Here is a 22,415-nt window from a genome sequence, read left to right as displayed (position 1 = left end):
TTATTAATTTATCGATAAATTAATAACTCTCTAAATTAATAAATTTCTCCGGTCCTGACATTATTAATTTATAGAGTTTTAACTGTATTTATCTTACATTTTTTTTTGTTTACGAATTTGTTGACTATAAATAAAGGTTTTTTTTGTTGAAGAAATCAAAATGATATATATCAACAGCGGCGATGAAAGAAACTCTCAGTACAAGATGTACCAGAGAAACTCACCCCGAACACAAATTGTTTACAACATAGATACAAAAAATCAGTCGATACCCAAACAAAGTAAAGGGTCCGACCACCATCTTTGAGAACCGTACATAAAATTGGTGTTATTTGCTTTTAACCACCATAACGAATGATATTTTGCTTTTTCTAATAACTGTAAAATCGGTGTCTCTTTGTTCTTGAACAACCTGTTGTTACGTTCATTCCAAATCAACCAGACGCAAAGGAGCCAAATTAATTGTAAAAAAGTTCGACGCGCCTTCGAATGCCCTATAGAATGAGTGAATTGAAAGAAATGCTCACTTAAATTTTGAGGATGAGCTCCAGATATGCCAATCCAAGACCTGATATAATGCCATAAAGAACCAAAAACTTCACAATGAAGAAAGATATGGGAGGCGGTTTCTTCCATGCCACATCCTGATAAACAAGTGTTGTCTGCAGCCGCAAGGATGCCGCGACTATGAAGATTACTTCGGGTTGGTAACCTGTCCTTCAACAAACGCCATGCAAGGATGGAAACCTTCAACGGGACCTGTTTGTGCCAAATGAGATCTTCTCCTTCTGCAACAATGGACTCTTCCATAGATGTCAGTGCCTGATAAGCACCTCTCACTGTGTATCCTTCGTGGGGATTTGGATCCCACTGCCACCTGTCAGAAACATCAGAATGCACAACAACATTATCGAGTAAAGCCCTACATTCCCCTAACAAGTCTTCCTCCCATGCCCTCAGTCCTCTCCTCCAACTCCACGCCTCTCCCTCTTCCTCCCAACCTAGAGAACACATATCCGCGACCGTACAATACTTATTTGTCGCAAGATCAAATAAACGAGGGAATCTCAATCGCAAAGGGATATCTCCTAACCATCTATCAAACCAAAAGAACGTATTCGATCCATCCCCTAACACCTTCGATACCCTCCCATCAAACCAGCCCCCATGCGCCTCTCCTATACCATCCCTAATCTTCGCTACCTCCTTCCACCACGGTGAAACACTCCGGCCCCCAACCTCCAACCTCCCTGCCTCCTCACCATATCTCGCCACCAAAACCCTATACCAGGACCCCTCTCTATCCACCAACAATCTCCAACACCATTTTCCTAATAAGGCTATATTAAACTCCTTCAACTGCCTCACCCCCAACCCTCCATGCTCCTTTTTTGAACAGATAGAGTTCCAAGCAATCCAGGAAATTTTCCTGTTATCCTCACTCCCTCCCCAAATTTTTTTAGAAAAAATAGAATTAATGAGAGAAATGATACCTGACAGAGCTTTGAAGAAAGAAAGAGCATAGACAGGAAGTGCGGTCAGGACAGATTTAAGAAGAATTAAACGGCCCCCAAAAGACAGGAATCGACTGTGCCACCCCGAAAGTCTAGACTTAATATTAGACACCACAGGTTCCCAGAAAGCTAACCTGTGAGGATCACCTCCAATTCTGTGAATGTTGAACAAAATCTGAAACATCAGTTGAGAATTTAAGTGGAGATTAAGAAAAGTTAAATATTAAAAAGAGTTATGGTAGTGAGCCAAGTGAAAAAATGTTTTGCGATGATGTTGGTGATTATGCTAGTTGTAACTCAAGCTCGTGCTTTTTCGACATTTTTTATTAATTGTCGTTACGAATGTTTAACGAGAACATGTTTCAGAGACATTTTTCATTATCGTTCATGCGTCAAGGAATGTTTTAAATTTCGCAAACATAAAAGGTTAGCTATTAAAGAGCCCCCCTTATGGGTATACCACCATAGGTGGCAGTACACCTTCTACCACCCTTATGTGGCAATGTCATTAATAAAAAAAAAAAACAGCCAATTCCATGTCATACAAAAAAAACTAAAAATGACAAAAAAATTAAAATTTTAACTGTAACCTTTCTCCCAAATTTCCAATTCATTCACCCACTGCGCTCTTTCACCCAAGTTCCATTTTCTTCAATCGCCACACCCTTTCCGTCGGCGCCGCCGTTCCCATCGTCGCCGTCACAATTTTTATTCATTGACTTTCTCTTCTTCATCTCTGATGTCCTTTGTTGAACCACCCTTTTCACTCACTCGCCCCTAATAATCAGTCGCGTGTTCATCTCCGTTGTTGAAGATCTCTTTGTTGAAGGTCTCCTTCGAGCAATCTAGCCATACTGCCCTCAGGATTTTCAATTGTTTCTGATGGTTTTGGAGTCAATTCAGGTATTTTCTTGCATATTCCTCTTGTTGATTTCTATTAGGCCTTCAGTTTTTGGGTGATCTAATGTTTTTGTTCCTCGTATCAATCAATCTAATTTGAATTAGATTTAAGCATTTTATTTTTGTGAATATTGTAAACCTCAATTTGCGAATATGTATATCTTCTGTTTTACGAATTACATTGCACCAGTTGGGTTGGCTTAAAATATGTATATCTTAAGCCTTAAGCTAGGGAACTAGTTTTTGAGCATTTGAACAAGAAAAATTGGAACTATAGCTTCATATATATTCGTGTTCTTGATATGGGAGATGTAATTATTGATTATTGTTAGCAGAAATGCTAGCTAATTCATTGGTTTGACCAACTACCCAATCTCCCTTTCTTCTAAACGGCTCACAGAAACATGAGCAGAATGAGAGTTTCAAAGCTTCATGGATTTCTCCAAAACCTCTTCCTTCCTTCTCCTCATTCCACAAAAACCATTCATTCCTCCCAGAGTTCTCCTCCTCCTCCTCCTCCTCCTGTACCCAGCAGCAGAGAGTACATGAGGAACGTAATTGGGAATATTTACAGAACCCTAAAGTATTCATCTTGGAATTCCGCTCAACAACACCTTCAAAATCTCCCTTTGAAATGGGACTCATACACTGTCAATCAGGTTCTCAAATCACACCCTCCAATGGAGAAAGCGTGGTTGTTCTTCAACTGGGCTTCTCGTATCAAAGGGTTTAAGCATGATCAATTCACTTGCACAACCATGCTAGATATTTTCGGTGAAGCAGGGAGAATTTCATCAATGAAACACGTTTTCAATCAAATGCAGGACAAAGGGATAAAGATTGATTCTGTTACTTACACTTCAATGATGCATTGGCTTTCGACTTCTGGAAATGTGGATGAAGCAATTGCATTGTGGAATGATATGAAATCAAAGGGATGCTGCTATCCAACTGTTGTTTCTTATACTGCTTTTATAAAGATTCTGTTTGATAATCACAGAGTGAATGAAGCTACTGCTATTTACAAGGAGATGCTTTACAATGGCTGTGTTCCAAATTGCTACACTTATACTGTTCTAATGGACCATCTTATTGCCTCTGGTTAGTGTTGCCTTCAACCTGTTTGTTATATTGTCTAAATGAACTAATAAGACAAAGAACGTACTGCTTTGGTTAAATTGAGAAGCTTCTAACTGCTACACCTTATCACCTGTCCTTAGTTGTTCAGTCTTATGTTTATCAAAAGTTTAATTTTTGCTTTTGTGGATTTTAGGAAAATGCAAAGAAGCTCTTGAGATTTTTGAAAAGATGCAAGAGGCTGGAGTTGAACCTGATAAAGCTGCATGTAATATTCTAATCGAGAAGTGTTCTAAAGTTGGTGGGACTGTGTTCATGACCAAAATACTTCAGTATATGAAAGAAAACCGTCTTGTTCTTCGTTACCGTGTTTTTGTCAAAGCAATGGAAGCTTTAAAAATTGCTGGTGAGAGTGATACCCTTCTAAGGCAAGTCAATCCACACTTTTATTTGGATAGTAGCTTTAAGGAGAAGGCAAATGACAGCAACGCAGCCATTGCTGATTCTTCTTCTAATATAGATAAAGAGCTTTTATTGGTTCTCTTGAGAAATAGAAACGTTGTTGCTATTGACCACTTACTTCAAGGGATGATGGATAAGAAAATATCTGTAGATAATAAGGTTATCTCAACCATTATAGAGGTAAATTGTAATTGTTGTCGACCTGATGGTGCATTGTTGGCTTTCAAGTACAGTGTAACAATGGGAATAAGTATTGAGAGAACAGGATATCTTTCCTTAGTGGGAATGTTGAATAGATCAAATATGTTTTCAAAACTGGTGGAAATTGTTGGGGAAATGACTAGAGCTGGACATTCTCTTGGAATCTATCTGGCTTCGCTTTTAATTTATAGGCTTGGTTGTGCTAGGCAGCCATCTATTGCCTTAAAGATTTTCAATCTATTACCTGATAATCATAAGTGTGTTGCTACGTACACTGCCTTAATTAGCATTTACTTCTCTGCTAGAAGAGTTAATAAGGCGCTTGAAATTTACAAAATCATGTGTCAGAAAGGAAATTGTCCTACGTCGGGCACTTTTAATATATTAGTAGCTGGTTTGGAAAGAAATGGCAGATATTCTGAAGCAGAACTTCATAGGAAAGCAAAGAAGAACCTAAATTCTAATATTGGTTCTCAGGAAAATCTTTCCACAGAGGGAAGGATATGTGACCTTCTATTTGCTGGGGATGTAATACTTTGATTTTGATGCATTGAGAATTCTCATTGTTGATTCAAGCTGAGGTCATGGTGAGTAGTTGCTATTGGAGAGTGAAATGTGCCATTTATGCTGCTTGACACCTGTTTTTTTTGTCAAGAAATTATGGATGTTTTTATCCAAGATCAAGTTCATGAGAAATGCCAACACGGTCGTAACTGGACGTGTCTACCTGCATTTGCAACATCTTGCAGGAAATGGTTTGGAATATATAACTGAAGCTTGTGCTCTTCAGGGCAGCCATATGTTGCGTAAAACAAGAACTTTGTGAAGGATGTTCCCTTCCCAGATGCTCATAATTTTGATGTCCCAGCTAGAGACAGGATGTGTGGTTGTTAAATTGTGGGAGGACAGCTATCACACTTACCAAAAAATCCCCGACTTAAAACATGATCGCTGTCAAAGTATCTCTTCTACTTCGTAGGCATCCATGGTATTTCTGCAAACAGGTCTAATTCAATGGTAAATTTTCTTTCAGTCGGGAAGGTGCCAATTACATGGATCAGCAAGATCCTCGTCTCAAATTTCAATCTTACCATTTTCATGGGAAGATTAGAACTTACCTTCCTGTCATAGGCAATGGCTTCACATGATATATTTAACCCACTTATATAAGTGGTATATTTTTTAACATTATGGTGTCGTTTGATCCATGTAGCCGACTCTAATTAGTGAGATAAAACTTGATTGTTGTTGTTGTATATAAGTGATATCTTTTCACCCCTCGTCTTTTACGTGTTTGTGCGTGCGTACTAATCCTTCAAGAAATCATTTATGGCATTTTTTTATTTGTGAATATACCTAGGAGGAAGGATTCCTTCCTTCGTCTCTCGAATTATTATTGAATCAATGATATCATTATTTTCCTGATGAACCTTTAGTTGAGTAGATAACATTATTCATCTTGGTAGGCCTGTTCAAATAAATCAGTTCTATTGAACCATATCTAAAACAGAGTTTTTTTTTTTTTTTTTGCTTTCTTTTTTCTAATGGGATAGTTAGATTAGAGTTTGAATTCAAGACCTTCAACTCCTTATCCATTAGCTCAAGCGAGTTGAGTTACAAAGCCCTCCATATTGCTTTTATTATATATTCATTGCTGGCCTTGTTTGTGAATTGTGAATTACTGGAACCGAAAGTGGAATAGTTCAAGCACACACCCCCCCCCCCCCCCCCCCCCCCCCCCGCCCAATCTCTTGTTGACTACGATGTGTATCCCCAAATCCAGTTTCCTTTCTCCATCCCTTTCTTTTAACTCTTCCATCACAATTTTTCCGTTGTAGTCACCTTGGAATGAATGGACAAGAGAAACGTCGTTTAAGCCTCCCAAGTGGCATATCACCCTTGATATTGTCAAAAGAGATGCTGATCTTATTATATAAATAAATAAACAGACTAAAAAAATGCTGATGTTATTATATAAATAAACAAATAGAAGAAGTGTAAGAGCATATTGAAAATAAACTTAATAACTTACTATCAAGTGGTATTTGCACATACCATACAATTCCTTATTCCTTACTATTAGTACTACATAAAATATAATGACGAGAAATGGACATTTTTAGCGATGTTGAAAAGGCCGGCGGTTTTACAAGCAACAGCCTACATGTGGCAATCATTGATTCATTCAACTTAAAACATTTGATTCCTTCCATCTCTCAGCAATCCTCCACCGTGTGATCTCATCCTCACCCTTCATTTTCTAAGGGCAATCAAGTCATATGCAACACTACTTGGGGGTCTTAAGCAAGACCCTGGTTCTTAAGAGACCCCCAATTTTTTTTTTCCACATTGGGGGTACCTATTAGGTACCGGGTCTTAAATGGTAAAGACCCTACCAATGTGGATGCTCTTATACTGTATGCCTCGGACAATGTTTTAAATATTGCATTAAGAATAGATAAATGGTATTCATACTGTAATTTTCTTTTTATGTATGTTGTTCCTTATATAAATCTAAATATTTATATTGTATTTTTTTTTAGGAGCTCGTGGAGTGCATACATACACTTGTTTAAGCTCATAAACATGCACCATTGATTAATAATTAATATGTATGTTATGTGAGACTCTATTTAAATAATATAATCTCACACTTTATCAAATAATATATAAATTATGTCTTACTGCATATCTTTGTTTCTGTTTTATGGTTTGTGAGATTCTGTGTGAACTACTACTGGTTCGTGCATGTGGTTTGGTTTAATTGTGTACATAAAAAAAATAAAAAAATGAGCAATACAAGAAATCAAATCAAAGACAAAAGCTATAAAGTGCAAATAAATCATCCACATAAGGAACTAAGAAATAATGTGATAATTAATAATTATATACAAGAGGTGATTCCAAAGCCTCCTTTCTTATGGAATAAGCCCTAGCTATTTTTTGCCAAACCAAATACTAACCTAAAAAGAGATAGAAAGCAGAAGATTATTATTACTAATCATTTAAATCTATCTAGCAATTGTCTAATTTTGACTAACCATCTTCACAATTTAAACTTGTTTTGATGTGTCTCAATGTACATGATACAAGAGAGTTGACAGAGTCCACAGACTCCATTGTTAATTTGGCTGTAGGAGAAGCATTTGTAAGGATTTGGAATGCTATTGTAAACAAAGATCCTCCTTCTGTATTTTTCTCTTCCCGCCTCGAAGTAATTACCATTTGCCTTGATTCCAAGCCATCAGAAACAATTGAAAATCCTGAGGGCAGTATGGCTAGATTGCTCGAATCACATCCGGTCATCACGGATTGAATACCGGTAATATCCACAGGTGCGTATACCACCATTGATTCGTAAGAATTTGTGCAGCTATCTTGCAGTATCCACATATTGTTTTCTTTTGATTTAATTGTCTGCAAAGGGAGAAGAAAAAAACCTCTTATTTTTCTTAGAAGTTAGAAAATGTTTTAAATGTAACTTGCATTTTGTTCAATATGTTCAGTTTTGAATATTGAGTAACTTACTTGGATAGTTACTGCATTGCCTCTGTCTTGTCCTTTGGCTAAATTTGCAATGGATTGCACTGTCCCACCATTAGACATTATATCCCACTGTCATAATGATTATTGTCAACACAAACATCCCCTCTAAATTCATATACAAAATATCTCAGGTAAAATATGATTGAATCACTATATTAAACTCGGTACCTCAGTTCGACGAGTTTCATCCCTCAAGAAATCAAACAAAACATTAGGAGATATAGGCAACCATATAGAAGAAACAGCACAAACTATCAATCCAAGATGTTCACTAGGATCATTCAAGTTCTTTCTAGAGCTAATCCTTATGTCTTCTCCAGTTTTACTAGTAACCTTAGTCCATGTATGGAAGCTTGATGCACTAATTGCTTGACAGAAACTCCATGTCATTCTTTGTGCCAACTTCAAAATGCTTTTTCTTCCAGCCAATGTGGCAACACCTAACAATTTGTTTTCATCACTAATCATTTTAGTGTACAATATTTACTACTTGGTAAAGTACTATTTTACAAAATAACCTTTTTCTTATGATAATTCTTAATTTACTCACCAGTTGAATCCTTCATGGGAACGTTTGTTGCCATGAAGAAAACTAGACGTTCGCATTGAAGTTGAAGGGTCGCAATCCAATGCCTTGCCCCAAAAGCTAGGCCACTGTTGACAATGGTGCGATACATTGAATGAACTACACTCTTTTGACACTCCAAATGCTCCACCCATACTACCTATTTAAAGCCAAAGGAAAAATCAATAAACCTTCATAAAAATAATATCAAAAGAATTTTACATTGAGTTAAAAAAATATAACTTGTCACATAAATTGAATAAAGAAAACAAAATCATATAGGTCCAAATTATGCTCCATACATTATGTAACAAAAATGGAAACAAATGCTGCTATTACATACTTTGCAATGTCCATTTGACTTATCCTCAATAATGCAACCAGATGGGCGTTTTCTGCATTTCACTAGGGACTTGTCAATGTTGTCTTCTACTTTGTCTATGGACACATCAACAATAGCCCATTTTTCACCACTCAACTGCTTGCAGTATCTGACAAAATACACTTCTCTAGTTGGAACCATTGGTGTTAACATTTGCAACTCAGCAAACATCTGTACGTACCAAATACAAAATTAAGGTTAAAGTTTTATGATTTCATGTCCAAGTTAAGTAGTATATGCTCTGTGCCTCCACAGTATTTATCATTGGAAAACTGTGCAATGTGTCCACATCTTAGAATTTCCTCTACCTTTGTTTCTATTTCCATCTTCAAGTGTTGTACATGGAATAAATCTTACTGCCTCATTTTATATGTATAGTTGTTTATAAATTTTGTATTTAATCCAAAGTACTTTTATTTAATCCTAGAATTTTAATTTAAATTGCGTTATAGAATTACAACATTTAACTATTTTCAAACAAAAGTGAAAAACTAGAATATCCATATATCCATAGATATAGATATATGCTACAAAGCAGATGGTTTTATATTTTGGATTGGACCTAAATCAACTTTATAAAACTGACTTGTAAAGTGGTTAGATACACACCACTTATAACTTATAAGTCATGGAGGGACCACAATTTGTTGCGGTTAACAAATCACGCAATCGGACACCGGTGACCGTTCGATCTAACGGTTAGGATTTAAGTTCAGCATTTTAAAAATTATATAATAAAAATTAAATCTGCTTTTTCTAGACGATCCAATCAAGATTGGACGACCATTAAAGTCCTGATAGTGTGAATGTGCGAAAAAAGTGACCGCATGGAATCATAATTTGTCATGAAGAGCGAGAGATTCCAATGAGATGAATTAGACAAGATATGGATGAGAGGAAAATTCCAAAGTGTTACTAAAGTTTAAATGACATTGAACTTTTTATATTTTACGTGTCTTTATCTATATTTCTGTGAAATAGATAAGTAAAGGAGATGAAAAGTTGACAAGAACCTTCACTTCTAAAAAGAAAGATTAACCATACTATAATCAAAAGCATATAATTCTACCACAATCAACTTAATCTTTTTTTTATCCACTAAAACATTTACAACATTAGAATAGAATTTTCAAACATAGGAAATATCATTTAAAATTACAATGTACCATCATTTTCTTTTGCTTGTCATGTTTGGACCACTTATAATAAAATAAAATATCCATATCAATAAATCCATGTATGAACTGTTCCTTTCAGATTTACAGCAAGAAATAAATTTTATTTCAGACATTTGAAGTTAAAATCAGTGAATGAAAACGACTGAAGTTATAAGAAACTTTTTTCCTCAATTTACCATTCCTACATATAAGGTTTTATGAAATCTTTCATTAACTAATTAATAGTTGGTGTGTGAATTTGTAAACTTCATAATGTCTTTTTTGATAGGTACTCATAAAAAATGAACTAATATACTTTTAAAAATTACACCCGTTCGAATTTACCTATTCAGACTGGCTGTTTTTTCTCGTGTCTAGATGAGTGAATCCGAGAAAAACAGTGTTTTCTCGTGTCCCGATAGTCAAATCCGGTCTAGAGTAATTTTTAAGAATTGTAGGAAAAAAAAAAGCACCTAAAAGAAATTCATTAATTTAGTAGGCCCATCTAATTCAATATCAAAGATACCTAGCTAGTAGCTACCATTTGCCCTTACCAGTTGCACTGCACCATTCTTGTTAGAACCTTCTCCTTTGCATATAGTGTCAACTGTTGCTGCCTTAGATATTAAACATGGAAACATTTCCTTCCATTGATTCTGCAAACATAGCACAATAAGTAAATATTGTTAAACTTCTACAAAACAAAAGGATATAATATTTTTTTTTATGTGCATGCAATGATATTATTCATATGGTTCAAGGATATGATAATTCAATGTATAAGCATTAATTTATGTCTTACAGCATCAAGAAAACATTGGACGATCCGAGGAAGATCTGCAAAAACAACTCCTGTATCTCTTGAAGCTTCAATGGATCTCTTTGGTCTTCCATGGTCTGAATTTTCAACGGCAAACTCCTTCATATATTCATCATAGTTAAGTATTTCACGACCGGTCTCTAAGCTACGTAACCACATTGGTTCACCCATTGTTGCCATCTTTATAAGCTCCTCCATTGCTTGGTTTACTACATCCATTATTCTTGACTCATCAAGACCAAAAATTCCAGTATAAAAATCCAAAGAGCTTTTAATATTCTCTTGGTCATGACTAGTGGAACATGAAGGTGACATTGTCCCTGATGCATATTTCCCTAAAGCTGCTCTCAGCCTCTCTACCTACACATGTATTAATCAAGAGTGTAATTTTACAATCTATAATTTAATTTTTATTGTAAAAAAAAATAAAAAAAATTAATAGACATGATAAACTACTAGCTAATTATAGATAATCAAAATGATTTGGTTAACATGCATTGATACAAAATTACTATACATGATAAAGTACTAGCTAAAAAAAAAGGAATATATTTCCTCAAAAAAAAAATGGAATATATTAATCAATGGAGCTCCACGCCCGCATAAAAAGTGCTAGGCTAGGACTCAAATAAAGTTACATGAGTTACAATCAACCAACAAGAGGCCAAAACCGCTACTAGCTTAACTTTGTCGATCGATCATAGCTATTGGATTATTTTTAAGCATCATACACATTATAGCATCTGATTGGTTGACATTGTAAAAAAAATTACACCAGTGCAACAAAATAAATCTATAAACAAAATTAGATATGCATTGTTGGTGTAGAATAGTTTTAAAGGATATGCATTGTCGATGTAAAATAGTTTTACGACATCCAATGAAAATTCATTATTTTTCCGTATTACCTCATTTTTAAAAGATATTTTGAAATTGATAATACGACATGAGAAATTGTGGTCTCTCATTGAATGTGATTGTAAAATTGTTTTACATCAACAATGTTATATATTGTTTTCTCCACAATTTGTCTAATTTTTTTAAGTATTGAAATAAAAAAGTGATGATGTGTAGTTTGAGATATTTCTAATCATAACCTCGGCTTTGAGTTTGGCATTTTCAATACGTAGTTGTTGTTCTTCAGTTGCCATTGCACCATCTCTGTTTGTGGTGGGGACCCCACAATTGGGGCAACAAGCCTTATTTATGGTCTCTCGTAGGGTCTTATTTTTCTCCCTTAGTTTCTCTATTTCTGATTTCAACAATGAATTTTCATGTCGCTCTTGTATTGCCTGAAAAACATGCAACATAAGTAATGCTTAATATTATTGTTAAATTCACTTAATAATTAAAATGCAAAAATTAGCACACTTTTTTTATTAGTTGATTTAAATAATACCTTGATTTGGGTACGACGATTTTGGAACCAAAATTTGACTTGCCTTGGAGCAAGACCTAATTGCTTGCTAAGTTGTTGCCTCTGCTTTTCATCAGGATGTGGTGACTCTTTGAAAAGCCTACAATATTACATTCACCATTCATGTAAAAAAATTTTTTGTTATTGAATTTAATTTATTTTTCACAACATGCTTCAATTCTTATATGTAGAGTGGTCCAACAAATGGTGTTTAATAATGCAAACGCCAAGTACACCTCTTCAATAAATATACTACAATCTTATCAATAGGTATTGTAAAAAACAAAAAACTAATCAAGTGGTAAGTGGGGAAAAATGTTTTACAAAGACATAACCTTACCAATAATAATACATGCTCACTGACTTTTCTAAACCCTAGTTGATTACATTTTTAATTTAATTCACCGTCAAAACTGTGGTTAATTCAATCATATGAGTTAACCAAATTTTCAATCCAAATTAAGTTAACTTATTTTCAACTGAATTAATCATATTTTTGTACGTGATTATCTATGAAAAAGTAAGTGTGAAACATTTTTATAATCATATATAAGATATCAAATAAATAATTAAAGCAAAAGCTGTTCAATATATTATAAAATGTAATCACATGGACTATATACTATATAACTTTGAAGAAAAAGAAATTTCATTGGTAACCTCAAATTAGTGACCTATGCACTTAAACAAGTTACATAAATAAGAACAGAGAATCATCACACTAGTCATTCTTTTATTCAAACAAATATAACTATATTAATCAAAGGTATCTCTTAAGGAACCAAGACAGACAATATGGTAATCATAGAGTACTGTGCAGGTTAAGATAGTAGGAACTAAAAATAGAAAAAATATAAGAAACTCATAACACTGAATTCTCAATAGTCACACTCACGGGTGATTCAATGATATTTGCCTTTTAAATTAGTAATATGATACACACTTGTTAAAAATTATTAATTATCAGTATACTTTTTTTTGACAAACTATAAAAAATAATTAATAGTATATTTGTTATTTAAATTGATAAATAGAATGAGACAAATTAAAATTCTTTAAAGTGATATGTAGTACTATTATGAAGGAGAGTATTAATTGTCATCCAAACAAAATAGGCACACGAATAGAGGGAAAAAAAAAGAGCATAGTGGATTATACTATACGCACGCTTCCATGACTCTGATCTGTTCAGAAGTGTGCCTGTGATATTTCTTCCTTTTCTTCTTCTTGTTCTTATTATCACCATCACCATCACCTTCATCATCTTCACCTTCATCATCTTCAAGTTCATCTCCTTCAAATTCATCCATTGATTTGGATTTAGTTGGACCTGAATACTCGCTGCTTATTTCCTCCACACGCTCACCTCCTATTGTACTCCCTTCCTCCCCTTCTTCCACCTCCATATTACTAAAACTCCCTCCTTCACCCTCCCCCGCCGCCGCACCGCCATGCCGAAAAATCCCCGCCTGATTAGAGCAAAGAAAAAAATATGTTAGAACTTAAAGTCCAACTTAAAAATTAGTTCATTAGATGGAAAGTCTCAAAAATTTTAAAAGAAAACTCATAGGAAAAAAAATTATTATTAATAACCCTAATGACATAAGTGTCACTTGAAATAATTTTATCTATCCGATGTGAGACTCTAACAGAAGAAACATATAAAGCAAATGAAACATAAAACGAGGAAGAAATGTTCCAAGTAGATAGCTCGGTTGGTGAGTTAAAAACAAGGGGAAAAACAAAAATTTGACTAGAGGTTCAAAATTTAATCATAAAAACTAATGTAACTACAAACTTATTAACGTTTAAATAAGAAAATATTGAAGAAATGTGAAGAAGAAATAAAGAAGAGAGTTAGTTATAGTTAGGACTTACAAGGCTAAGAGAGAGAGCTGGAGAGGGAAAGAAGTCTTTGGCTTTAGAAGTAGAAGGAGGATTATTATTAGACATGTCTGCACACATTGACAACGTTGGTGAAGAAAGAAGTGTGTTGTGTTTTTTAAGGAGCAAAAGCAATGGTTGTGTCATTTGAGGTTTTGTTGTTGTGTAAGATACATAACTATGGAGAGAGTGTTTTGGGAGTGGCTACAAGGTAAGTAAATGAAGAAACGAGGATAGAGACGTAGGTGAGGGGACTGCACAATTTAAGAATATAAAAACAAAAGTGAAGGAACTCGCTTTGCTTTTTTTATTTTATTTTATTCCCATTAATAATCATTTTCATTATTATAGTATTTCTATAGTATTTTATAGGTTTGTTGCTCCTGGTGTAAAATGTGAAGAGGGAATTGGTGGTAGAGTGGTAGGATTGAATGTTAGATTAAATGAAAGGAGAGTCAACACTCAACTAACATTGGTAAGTTGAATTTATGGTTCCAACGGTTGTGTTTTGTCACTAGGGTAGGCGCTGCCTTATCACCTCAAATCTCTTGGATTAAAATCTTCCACCATTTTAGATGGAAATAAATAGAATAACTTTAGTTAAATTTTGGATAAATTAGAAGAGATGATCATGTTTAAAATGAAAGAAAATAAAAAGTAAGAAAATAAATCAAGAGAGAAATGTTAGAGATCCTTGTCCAAGTCTTAACCACATTTTCCTTTTTGTTCCTCAAATTATCATAATATCAGTACGAAGTTTTTATTGTCATACGTATGAATTAGAAATCGAACCTTTAATTACATGTTTAAAGGGTCCAAGTCCCTTTACATGCTTAAAGGGTCCAAGTCTCTTATCACTTGTACAAATATATTGTTGATTCCTTTTTATCCCTTTAATAACTTCATTATTTTAAAATTTCAACTTGCTTTCTTAACTTTGTTTGCTTCTATTTTAGTTCCCTAAGTTTTAAAGTCCCACAATTAAATCTTTTTTGTGAATATTTTTTTGAGTTCATCAAATGCGTCATACATGACAAATTTACTAGCAATCAATTTGGGATCAGTTGCTTGTTTGGTTTAGAAGGGTGGCGCATATGTGAAATATCAATGCATATACCCTAAAGCCCTAAAATCTAACATGGAGATGAAAGAAAAAATGAAGTAAAATCCCTCTATCTATAATCTAGGGAGAAAATAAATGATTGGATGTAAAGAAACAAATATACCAAGTCACTTGGTAAAGAGAAATGATATTTGAGACAACTTTTATACTCGTATTATGCTTTTACTTTCTCTTTATTGCTTTAGTTTTTATGTTAATACATATATTTATTTGTATTTTTTGATTGTCCCACTAGTTGTATCAAAAAGTGTTTGTTCAAATAACATTTCTCCTTGTTAAATCACCTTAAACATGTGTAACATTTGACATGTTTAACTAACTCAAACGAAACACCAACATAAATAGCCAAGGTATATAACATTTATCATTTAATGAACCGAAATAAAATAGAAGAATGTTAAATGAACAAAGTAAACTCTAAACATAATTTTGAGGGGAAAAATCTTTTTTGGTGATGGCCGGGATTCGTGCCCCGAACCTTGCATATATTATGCATTGTCCATATCAACTGAGCTAAGCTCACGAAGACTTGAGGGGCAAAATCTAAAAATAATTGAACGGTTCAAAAATATTACTCGGCCGTAATTAAAATAATAAAATAGACAAATGCATTCCCTTTCTAATAATATCAAATCCATTTTATAATATACACTTTTTGTAATTCATTGACTATTAAGGATAATAACATGCATGAAGTTCGAATACGGGATTATCCACTTCTCACACTTGTGTGAACTCAGTCACTACAAAAGAAATATTAATTATTCTTTTATTCTTGGTTTATTATGCGCTCGCATGTTTATAAATAATTGAATGAGGACACAATTAGTTTCTAAGAGAAAAGGAAACTGTGAGATCCAATTTGTTTGAGAAAAATGATCCGTCTTCAATTTTATTTTGGTTTCCATGTTACATTCCTTGGTTTCTTGATCTGCAAGATACAAATATTTATTACACGAGTTAATGTTGATATTTATTATAGGCCTATTGATGATTTATTATTAATTATTATTAATTTATTAAGATACAAATGCCATCACTCACACTCCAACTCCATAGTTAAAAGTTTTGGTGTTATATGTAGGTTATGATCGAGTATATATCTGCAATTCAAACCAAGATATAGGCACAATGCCTTCCTTTTTTCATGTAATTTTTGTTCATTTCATTAGTCTTGGTGGTTGGGAATGGTAGATAACTTGAAGCAATCACATGATCTCCAGCACAAACCTAATAGAGAATAGCATTAATTGATTTGAAGTTACTTTCATACCTCTCTCTACTTTATCTCTTTTTTTTTTTTTTTTCGTTTTAAATTGCATGCACCCTTTTCATAAAGAAAGCAAATAAAATTAAACACCAAAATCTCACAGGAAAGGGGTATCCTGCTTTCTTTGTTCTGAAGCCTTTGTCACTTTCTTGCAGATTAAGTTTGGGGTCACAAAAGAATAAAAAGATACTCTATAAAATAAACAAAATGTGTCAAAAAAATAATATAAACAAAATGAACCGAACAAGTGAAAGAAAAACAAAAAACTACTAGTTATACTTGTGGCTTATAGTTCATAGAACTTTTAAGTAATAAAATGAAAAGCAAGGTTATAATAACTATCAAAATACAACTTCTATATATGTTCATGGCTTCATGCACTCTTAATTATACGTATTAATTTGATAGATTAACTAAAAATTTGTTTTCATATTCTATTACAGCATTAACTCAACTAAATAGTTTTAAAACGTTAACCTCAAAGAGACAACAACAAAATCCCTCACACATTGGAAAAAAATGTATGTATCACACCTTAATTGGTACATCAAACAAATAAGAGCCTACTCAAATTAAATACAATGTGTATTATCACACACCTTAATCGGCATTGCCTATGACTATAGCTAGCAACACATTGTTTAGTTAGAAGTATATTTAACAATAAAGCTTATTATAAATCTGTAACATCTAACACGACACGTAATTCAAGGAAATTGACAAGCTATATATAAGACAACACAATCCACGTTGATGTTTTTCTTTCTTTCAAATAAATTAGGATGTATGAGTATGATTCTGTTTAGTTATTACAAAAATTCAAATCACTTTCATCCAACTTTGAGAGGCAGATAGCTTTGAAGAGTAGATGAAATAAATGGAGCCTCATGCCTCGAGGAAACTAAAATAAATGCCTAGCTAACATCAAATTGTTGGGTATAGCTCATCGTAGTATTTAAATACAAGTTGTAATTTGTAGTATTTAAATACAAGTTGTAATTTGTAACTCTAAGCTGGAATAGTAGAAAATCATTGTAGCCATTATATGGTCAGAGATGTAGACACTGACCGAACTCCGTGGTCAAATCTAACTTGTTCTCGATTTACATTTTTGTATTTTTTTGTTTTGAAAATGTTCTAGCACGTATAATACTGCCATGCACATATAAACATTATACAAAATCAAATCATGGTGATTGCAACTTAATTACTTTCCATCTAGAAAAGACTCCCATAATTTTACCCTTGCAACATTTCGAGTAATTTTTATATGTTTTTAGGTTTAAACAAGAAAATGGTCATCTTAAAATTTTATAATTTAAACTGAATAAGTTTTTCTTTTGAAGGAAAAATACTTGCATGTTCAAGTAAATTGCTTTGTTCGGGGATTTTAGTCATTTAGGATTTATTGGTTATCAAGTTGCTTTTGCCCTTATGGAAGGCAAATTATTTCTTGAAATTGTAGAACATCATTTAAAATGGTCTCTCAGTAAACTTTTGTTGTTGGAGACAATGATGTGACACGTTGACGAAACATATTACGTTGCAAGCTGATTCTAGATCAATGTCGGCTCACTATAAATTATTTTGCATAAGAAATTTAGGTTATCTCTTTGACAAATTTGTCATTAATTACTATTGTGCATGAACTAATTATAGTAAATTATCCCCTAAGGATTAAGAGACATGTTGAGAAACATGACATCCATGAATAAAATGGTGAAAAAGCTTAAAGAAATCTGGTATTGATAATTATGAACAATCTTACAAATGAAAAAGTTGAAAGGAAAAGAGTACATCAAAGCTTATTTATAGGCATCCACTATAACTACAAACTAAGAGTCCTAATAAGTAATAACCGGCTAACTACATATTTTCAATAAGACCTAAATTATAAATTAGTCTCTCATGATGGTATTGATGTGAGATCAAATCTCGGAGGGACCATATTTTCACTTAACATGCTCATAAAGGTAAAAGTTATAGACTAATTTGACGGTCACTTTACAATTTTAAGGGTATTTTTTATTAAGTTGAAAAAACAAGAAAACTGTTTTTTATCTATGCTTAGAATTTCAAAAATCAATTCGCATATTCAATCACAATTACTCCCTCAGTTTTTAAATATAAACAAAATTAACTTTTTAGGCTCATTCAATTAATGATGTATGTGGTTTATATTATGGACCACATACACCATTAATTAAATGAATCTAAAAAGTCAATTTTGCTTATATTTAGAAACGAATGGAGTATCTATCGAAGGAGCATATCTTTAACATTTATTTTTTGTTCTCATAAAAGATAACTTTTGTGTGAATTTATTTGCGAAACTTGAACTCTTCAAGACTAGGTATGACATTTTGGTAGATTCCTTCGCCTGAGCTGCTGAATACTATGTTGAGGTTTAATTATTAATGCTTTAGACTGAGCTGTGTTCCTAGTTACAATGTCATAACATTTTCAAAAGGCAAATGCTAGTTGTCCCGAAAATAGTACTCACGAGAGCATCTCGATAGTTCAAAAGGTAACATACTCATCTCTCAACTGCCCATGTATTCCAATTAATTCCAGATCTAACGGTTGCCACTTAGTCGTGAAAAATTCTTGATGTGTTTTTTCGCTTTAAATAGCACCACTCTTTTCAAAATAGTGCAAGGACATGTTTGATAGACAAAGTCGCATAATAAACAAAACACACACCACTACTATGTTGTGTTCCTGAATTAACGAATATCTTCGAAACCAAATGTCTCTCTATTCCATTAAGAAAACAAGACAAACCTCAACAACACTTTCATTCATTTTCAACCTCTTCCCTGTTTCTCAATCTTTCTTCCACTCATTAGCCACACATCAACCCCCTTCTGTTGAACAACCAACCACCCACTACTTTTACACTTCACTACTACAATCTTGTATCGATTCGAAGGCGTTAAACCCCGGTAAACAGCTCCATGCTCAATTCTACCATCTCGGTATTGCTTACAACCAAGACTTAGCCACTAAAATTGTCCATCTTTATACTGTTTCGAATTCTCTTCATAATGCACGTAACCTGTTTGATAAAATTCCTAAACAGAATTTGTTTCTGTGGAACGTTTTAATTCGCGGTTATGCCTGGAATGGGCCGCATGATGATGCCATTATGCTATATCACAAGATGCTTGACTACGGGCTCAGGCCCGATAATTTTACTTTACCGTTTGTTCTTAAGGCGTGCTCGGCTCTTTCTGCTATTGGAGAAGGAAGGAGTATACATGAGTATGTGATAAAAAGTGGGTGGGAGAGAGATGTTTTTGTAGGTGCAGCTCTTATTGATATGTATGCTAAATGTGGTTGTGTGATGGATGCCGGTCACGTGTTTAATAAAATTGTTGTGAGAGATGTTGTGTTGTGGAACTCTATGCTTGCAGCTTATGCTCAAAATGGTCACCCTGATGAATCAATTTCTCTATGCCGGGAGATGGCTGCAAATGGTGTTAGACCGACCGAGGCAACTCTTGTGACTGTGATTTCATCTTCGGCTGACGTTGCATGTCTCCCTTATGGGAGGGAAATCCATGGATTTAGTTGGAGACATGGATTTCAATCGAATGATAAGGTTAAAACTGCTTTGATTGATATGTATGCAAAATGTGGTTCTGTGAAAGCTGCACGTGCTTTGTTTGAGCGGCTTCGGGAGAAAAGAGTTGTTTCTTGGAATGCAATTATTACTGGTTACGCAATGCATGGTCTTGCTGTTGAAGCTTTGGACTTGTTTGAGCAAATGAGGAAGGAGGCTCGGCCGGATCATATAACCTTTGTTGGTGTTCTTTCCGCTTGCAGCCGAGGGCATTTGTTGGATGAAGGACGGGCGCTATATAACTTGATGGTGAGGGATTACGGTATCAATCCTACAGTTCAACATTACACTTGCATGATTGATCTCCTTGGTCACTGCGGTCAATTGGATGAGGCATACGATCTCGTAAGAAATATGAGCGTAAAGCCGGATTCTGGTGTATGGGGTGCTTTGCTGAATTCATGTAAACTCCATGGGAATGTGGAGTTGGCTGAGTTAGCTTTAGAGAAACTAATTGAGCTTGAGCCTGATGATTCTGGAAATTATGTGATTTTGGCTAATATGTATGCTCAATCAGGCAAGTGGGAAGGAGTGGAAAAGTTGAGACAGGTAATGATAAACAAAGGAATAAAGAAAAACATTGCTTGTAGCTGGATTGAAGTAAAGAACAAAGTGTATGCATTTCTTGCCGGAGATGTTTCACACTCAAATTCTGATGCAATATATGCAGAGCTCAAGAGGTTAGAAGGACTAATGCATGATGCTGGATATGCCCCGGATACAGGATCTGTTTTTCATGATGTGGAGGAAGATGAGAAAACAAGTATGGTGTGCAGTCACAGTGAAAGGCTAGCTATTGCATTTGGACTCATAAGTACTTCACCAGGAACCCGGCTTTTGATAACAAAGAATCTCCGAATTTGTGAGGACTGCCATGTTGCTATTAAGTTCATCTCAAAGATTACGGAGAGGGAAATTACTGTAAGAGATGTTAATCGCTATCATAGTTTTAAACATGGTATGTGTTCATGTGGTGATCATTGGTGATGAGGATGCAGTTTAGTTGGGAAAACTGGCCAACACAATTACACAACAATCTCTCACATCAGAGTTTTGTCCAAAATAATTGAGTTCATTCATCCATAGAGCCGAGTCCATATCTATATCTATATCTCTATAAGCTAATGGTGCAAAATTGTCAAATTGAGTATGGATATCTAGCACTAGCATTTACATGTGGCATTGTATCATTGAAATCAATAACCATGTAATGCTAAATGGTGCAAAATTTTGAGAATGGATATGCTAGCATTTACATGTGGCTTTGTACATTGAAATCAACAAGGGTGTATTGTTTATCAAACCTTCGTTCTTATTTGAAAACCGATAACCCCATATACTTTCATGCATTTCGTGCATGTAGTAATCATTTTTTTTTGGTGATAGTACAATACAATTTAATAGAGCATTTCATACAAACATTCTAGACCTGTAATTTTTTTTCAAATAGAGTTCATTGATTATGTTTATTCATCGCTTCGATTGTATTATCAATCATACATTCCAGACCAGTAATTTAATCTCACGTATTCACATATTTGTATCGTGTCGCATCCGTACTACGTGTTCAATTTTAGTGCTACTAATTGCTCAAATTAAAATAATGTCTTGGGTTGGTCGTACCCATTGTAATGCTCAAGTTTACGAGTGAATTGCCAATCCTTTGAATAATTAAACATAGAGGTAAAGCATATTTCTAAATCACATTTTTAAATAAAACAAAAATCTTAAAAGTATTCTAAACAGAAATATAAATTATAAATCCTAATTATATCTTTTTTATCCAATAATTTTAATCATAAATATAAATTATAAATCCTAATTATATCTTTTTTATCCAATAATTTTAATTATATGTTTAATAATGTATTATTTTAAAATTAAATTCTTCAAAAAAAAAATATTTAGACGTTTTATTCTCAACAATATGTATTATCTTCTTTGTAACAAGTTTGAAGTACTTGTTGTTTGTAGACGAAATGACAAACACCACTATAAACTTACATTCACAGAACGAATAATTTGATACACCATAAAAGATATTCAACTTAATAATATCGATATTAACAATTGTGTTAAACTTTACAAATGGTTTGAAGTACATTTTTCTAATCTTCGACACAAAACCTAAGATGGGCTCTCCCCTCCCATCCATATATTTTTTTCTATACTCATGATTCAGAAATCAAACTGCTAACCACATTTAAGTGTTCAAGTCTTTTACCACTTAAACCAATCAATTATTGATAAAGCAACTCGTTACTCCCTCAAAATAATTTTGCTTACTTAGTTCTCTCCACCAAAATAATATTTAGCGTCTGAAAAATAAGTTATGAACTCATAAAATAAACTATAATCTCATAATAAAAAAGCTGTTATCAAACATGATTTTTTTTTTGTCATACGAGCCTACTATAAACAAACTATAAGCTATAAACTAATTTATATTTCCCTTAAAAAAAAAAAAAAAGA

At 33.7% G+C, this 22,415-nt stretch overlaps 2 protein-coding genes, 1 long non-coding RNA gene and 1 pseudogene across 5 annotated transcripts; 2 read left to right on the top strand and 2 right to left on the bottom strand.

The window, feature by feature from the left end:
• Positions 1-2,126: 2,126 nt before the first annotated feature.
• Positions 2,127-5,429, top strand: LOC146951320 (pentatricopeptide repeat-containing protein At2g01390-like). 2 transcript variants are annotated; one of them, XM_085747279.1, is made up of 3 exons: positions 2,127-2,417; positions 2,815-3,515; positions 3,688-5,429. In XM_085747279.1, exons 2-3 carry the CDS (start codon positions 2,819-2,821, stop codon positions 4,692-4,694), a joined length of 1,704 nt encoding a protein of 567 aa, XP_085603405.1. In that variant the 5' UTR covers positions 2,127-2,417; positions 2,815-2,818; the 3' UTR covers positions 4,695-5,429. The 2 variants fall into 2 exon arrangements, with proteins under 2 accessions (XP_085603405.1, XP_085603404.1); XM_085747278.1 differs by having other exon boundaries at positions 2,750-3,515.
• LOC146951319 (uncharacterized) lies at positions 3,232-6,944 on the bottom strand. The gene is made up of 2 exons (XR_015027870.1): positions 6,244-6,944; positions 3,232-6,079 (listed from the first exon to the last, which is right to left on the bottom strand). It is a non-coding gene; the product is annotated as an uncharacterized LOC146951319 (long non-coding RNA).
• A 16-nt stretch (positions 6,945-6,960) lies between these two features.
• On the bottom strand, positions 6,961-14,160 carry GL2 (HD-ZIP IV family of homeobox-leucine zipper protein with lipid-binding START domain-containing protein). The gene is made up of 11 exons (XM_085747277.1): positions 13,920-14,160; positions 13,209-13,510; positions 12,024-12,141; positions 11,722-11,916; positions 10,607-10,984; positions 10,359-10,460; positions 8,609-8,818; positions 8,251-8,425; positions 7,869-8,140; positions 7,683-7,769; positions 6,961-7,571 (listed from the first exon to the last, which is right to left on the bottom strand). The coding sequence occupies exons 1-11, from the start codon at positions 14,070-14,072 to the stop codon at positions 7,191-7,193; spliced, it is 2,373 nt and encodes a 790-aa protein (XP_085603403.1). The 5' UTR covers positions 14,073-14,160; the 3' UTR covers positions 6,961-7,190.
• Positions 14,161-18,651: 4,491 nt separating this feature from the next.
• Positions 18,652-21,378, top strand: LOC146951317 (putative pentatricopeptide repeat-containing protein At3g23330 pseudogene; annotated as a pseudogene). The gene has a single exon (XR_015027869.1). The product of XR_015027869.1 is annotated as a putative pentatricopeptide repeat-containing protein At3g23330 pseudogene (transcript).
• Positions 21,379-22,415: the final 1,037 nt, after the last annotated feature.

The sequence above is a fragment of the Medicago sativa genome, chromosome 2 (genome assembly GCF_051527215.1).
Source record: "Medicago sativa cultivar Bolivia chromosome 2, Bolivia_mono, whole genome shotgun sequence".
NCBI classification, from domain to species: domain Eukaryota; kingdom Viridiplantae; phylum Streptophyta; class Magnoliopsida; order Fabales; family Fabaceae; genus Medicago; species Medicago sativa.
This window is presented reverse-complemented; position numbering and strand designations above follow the sequence as displayed.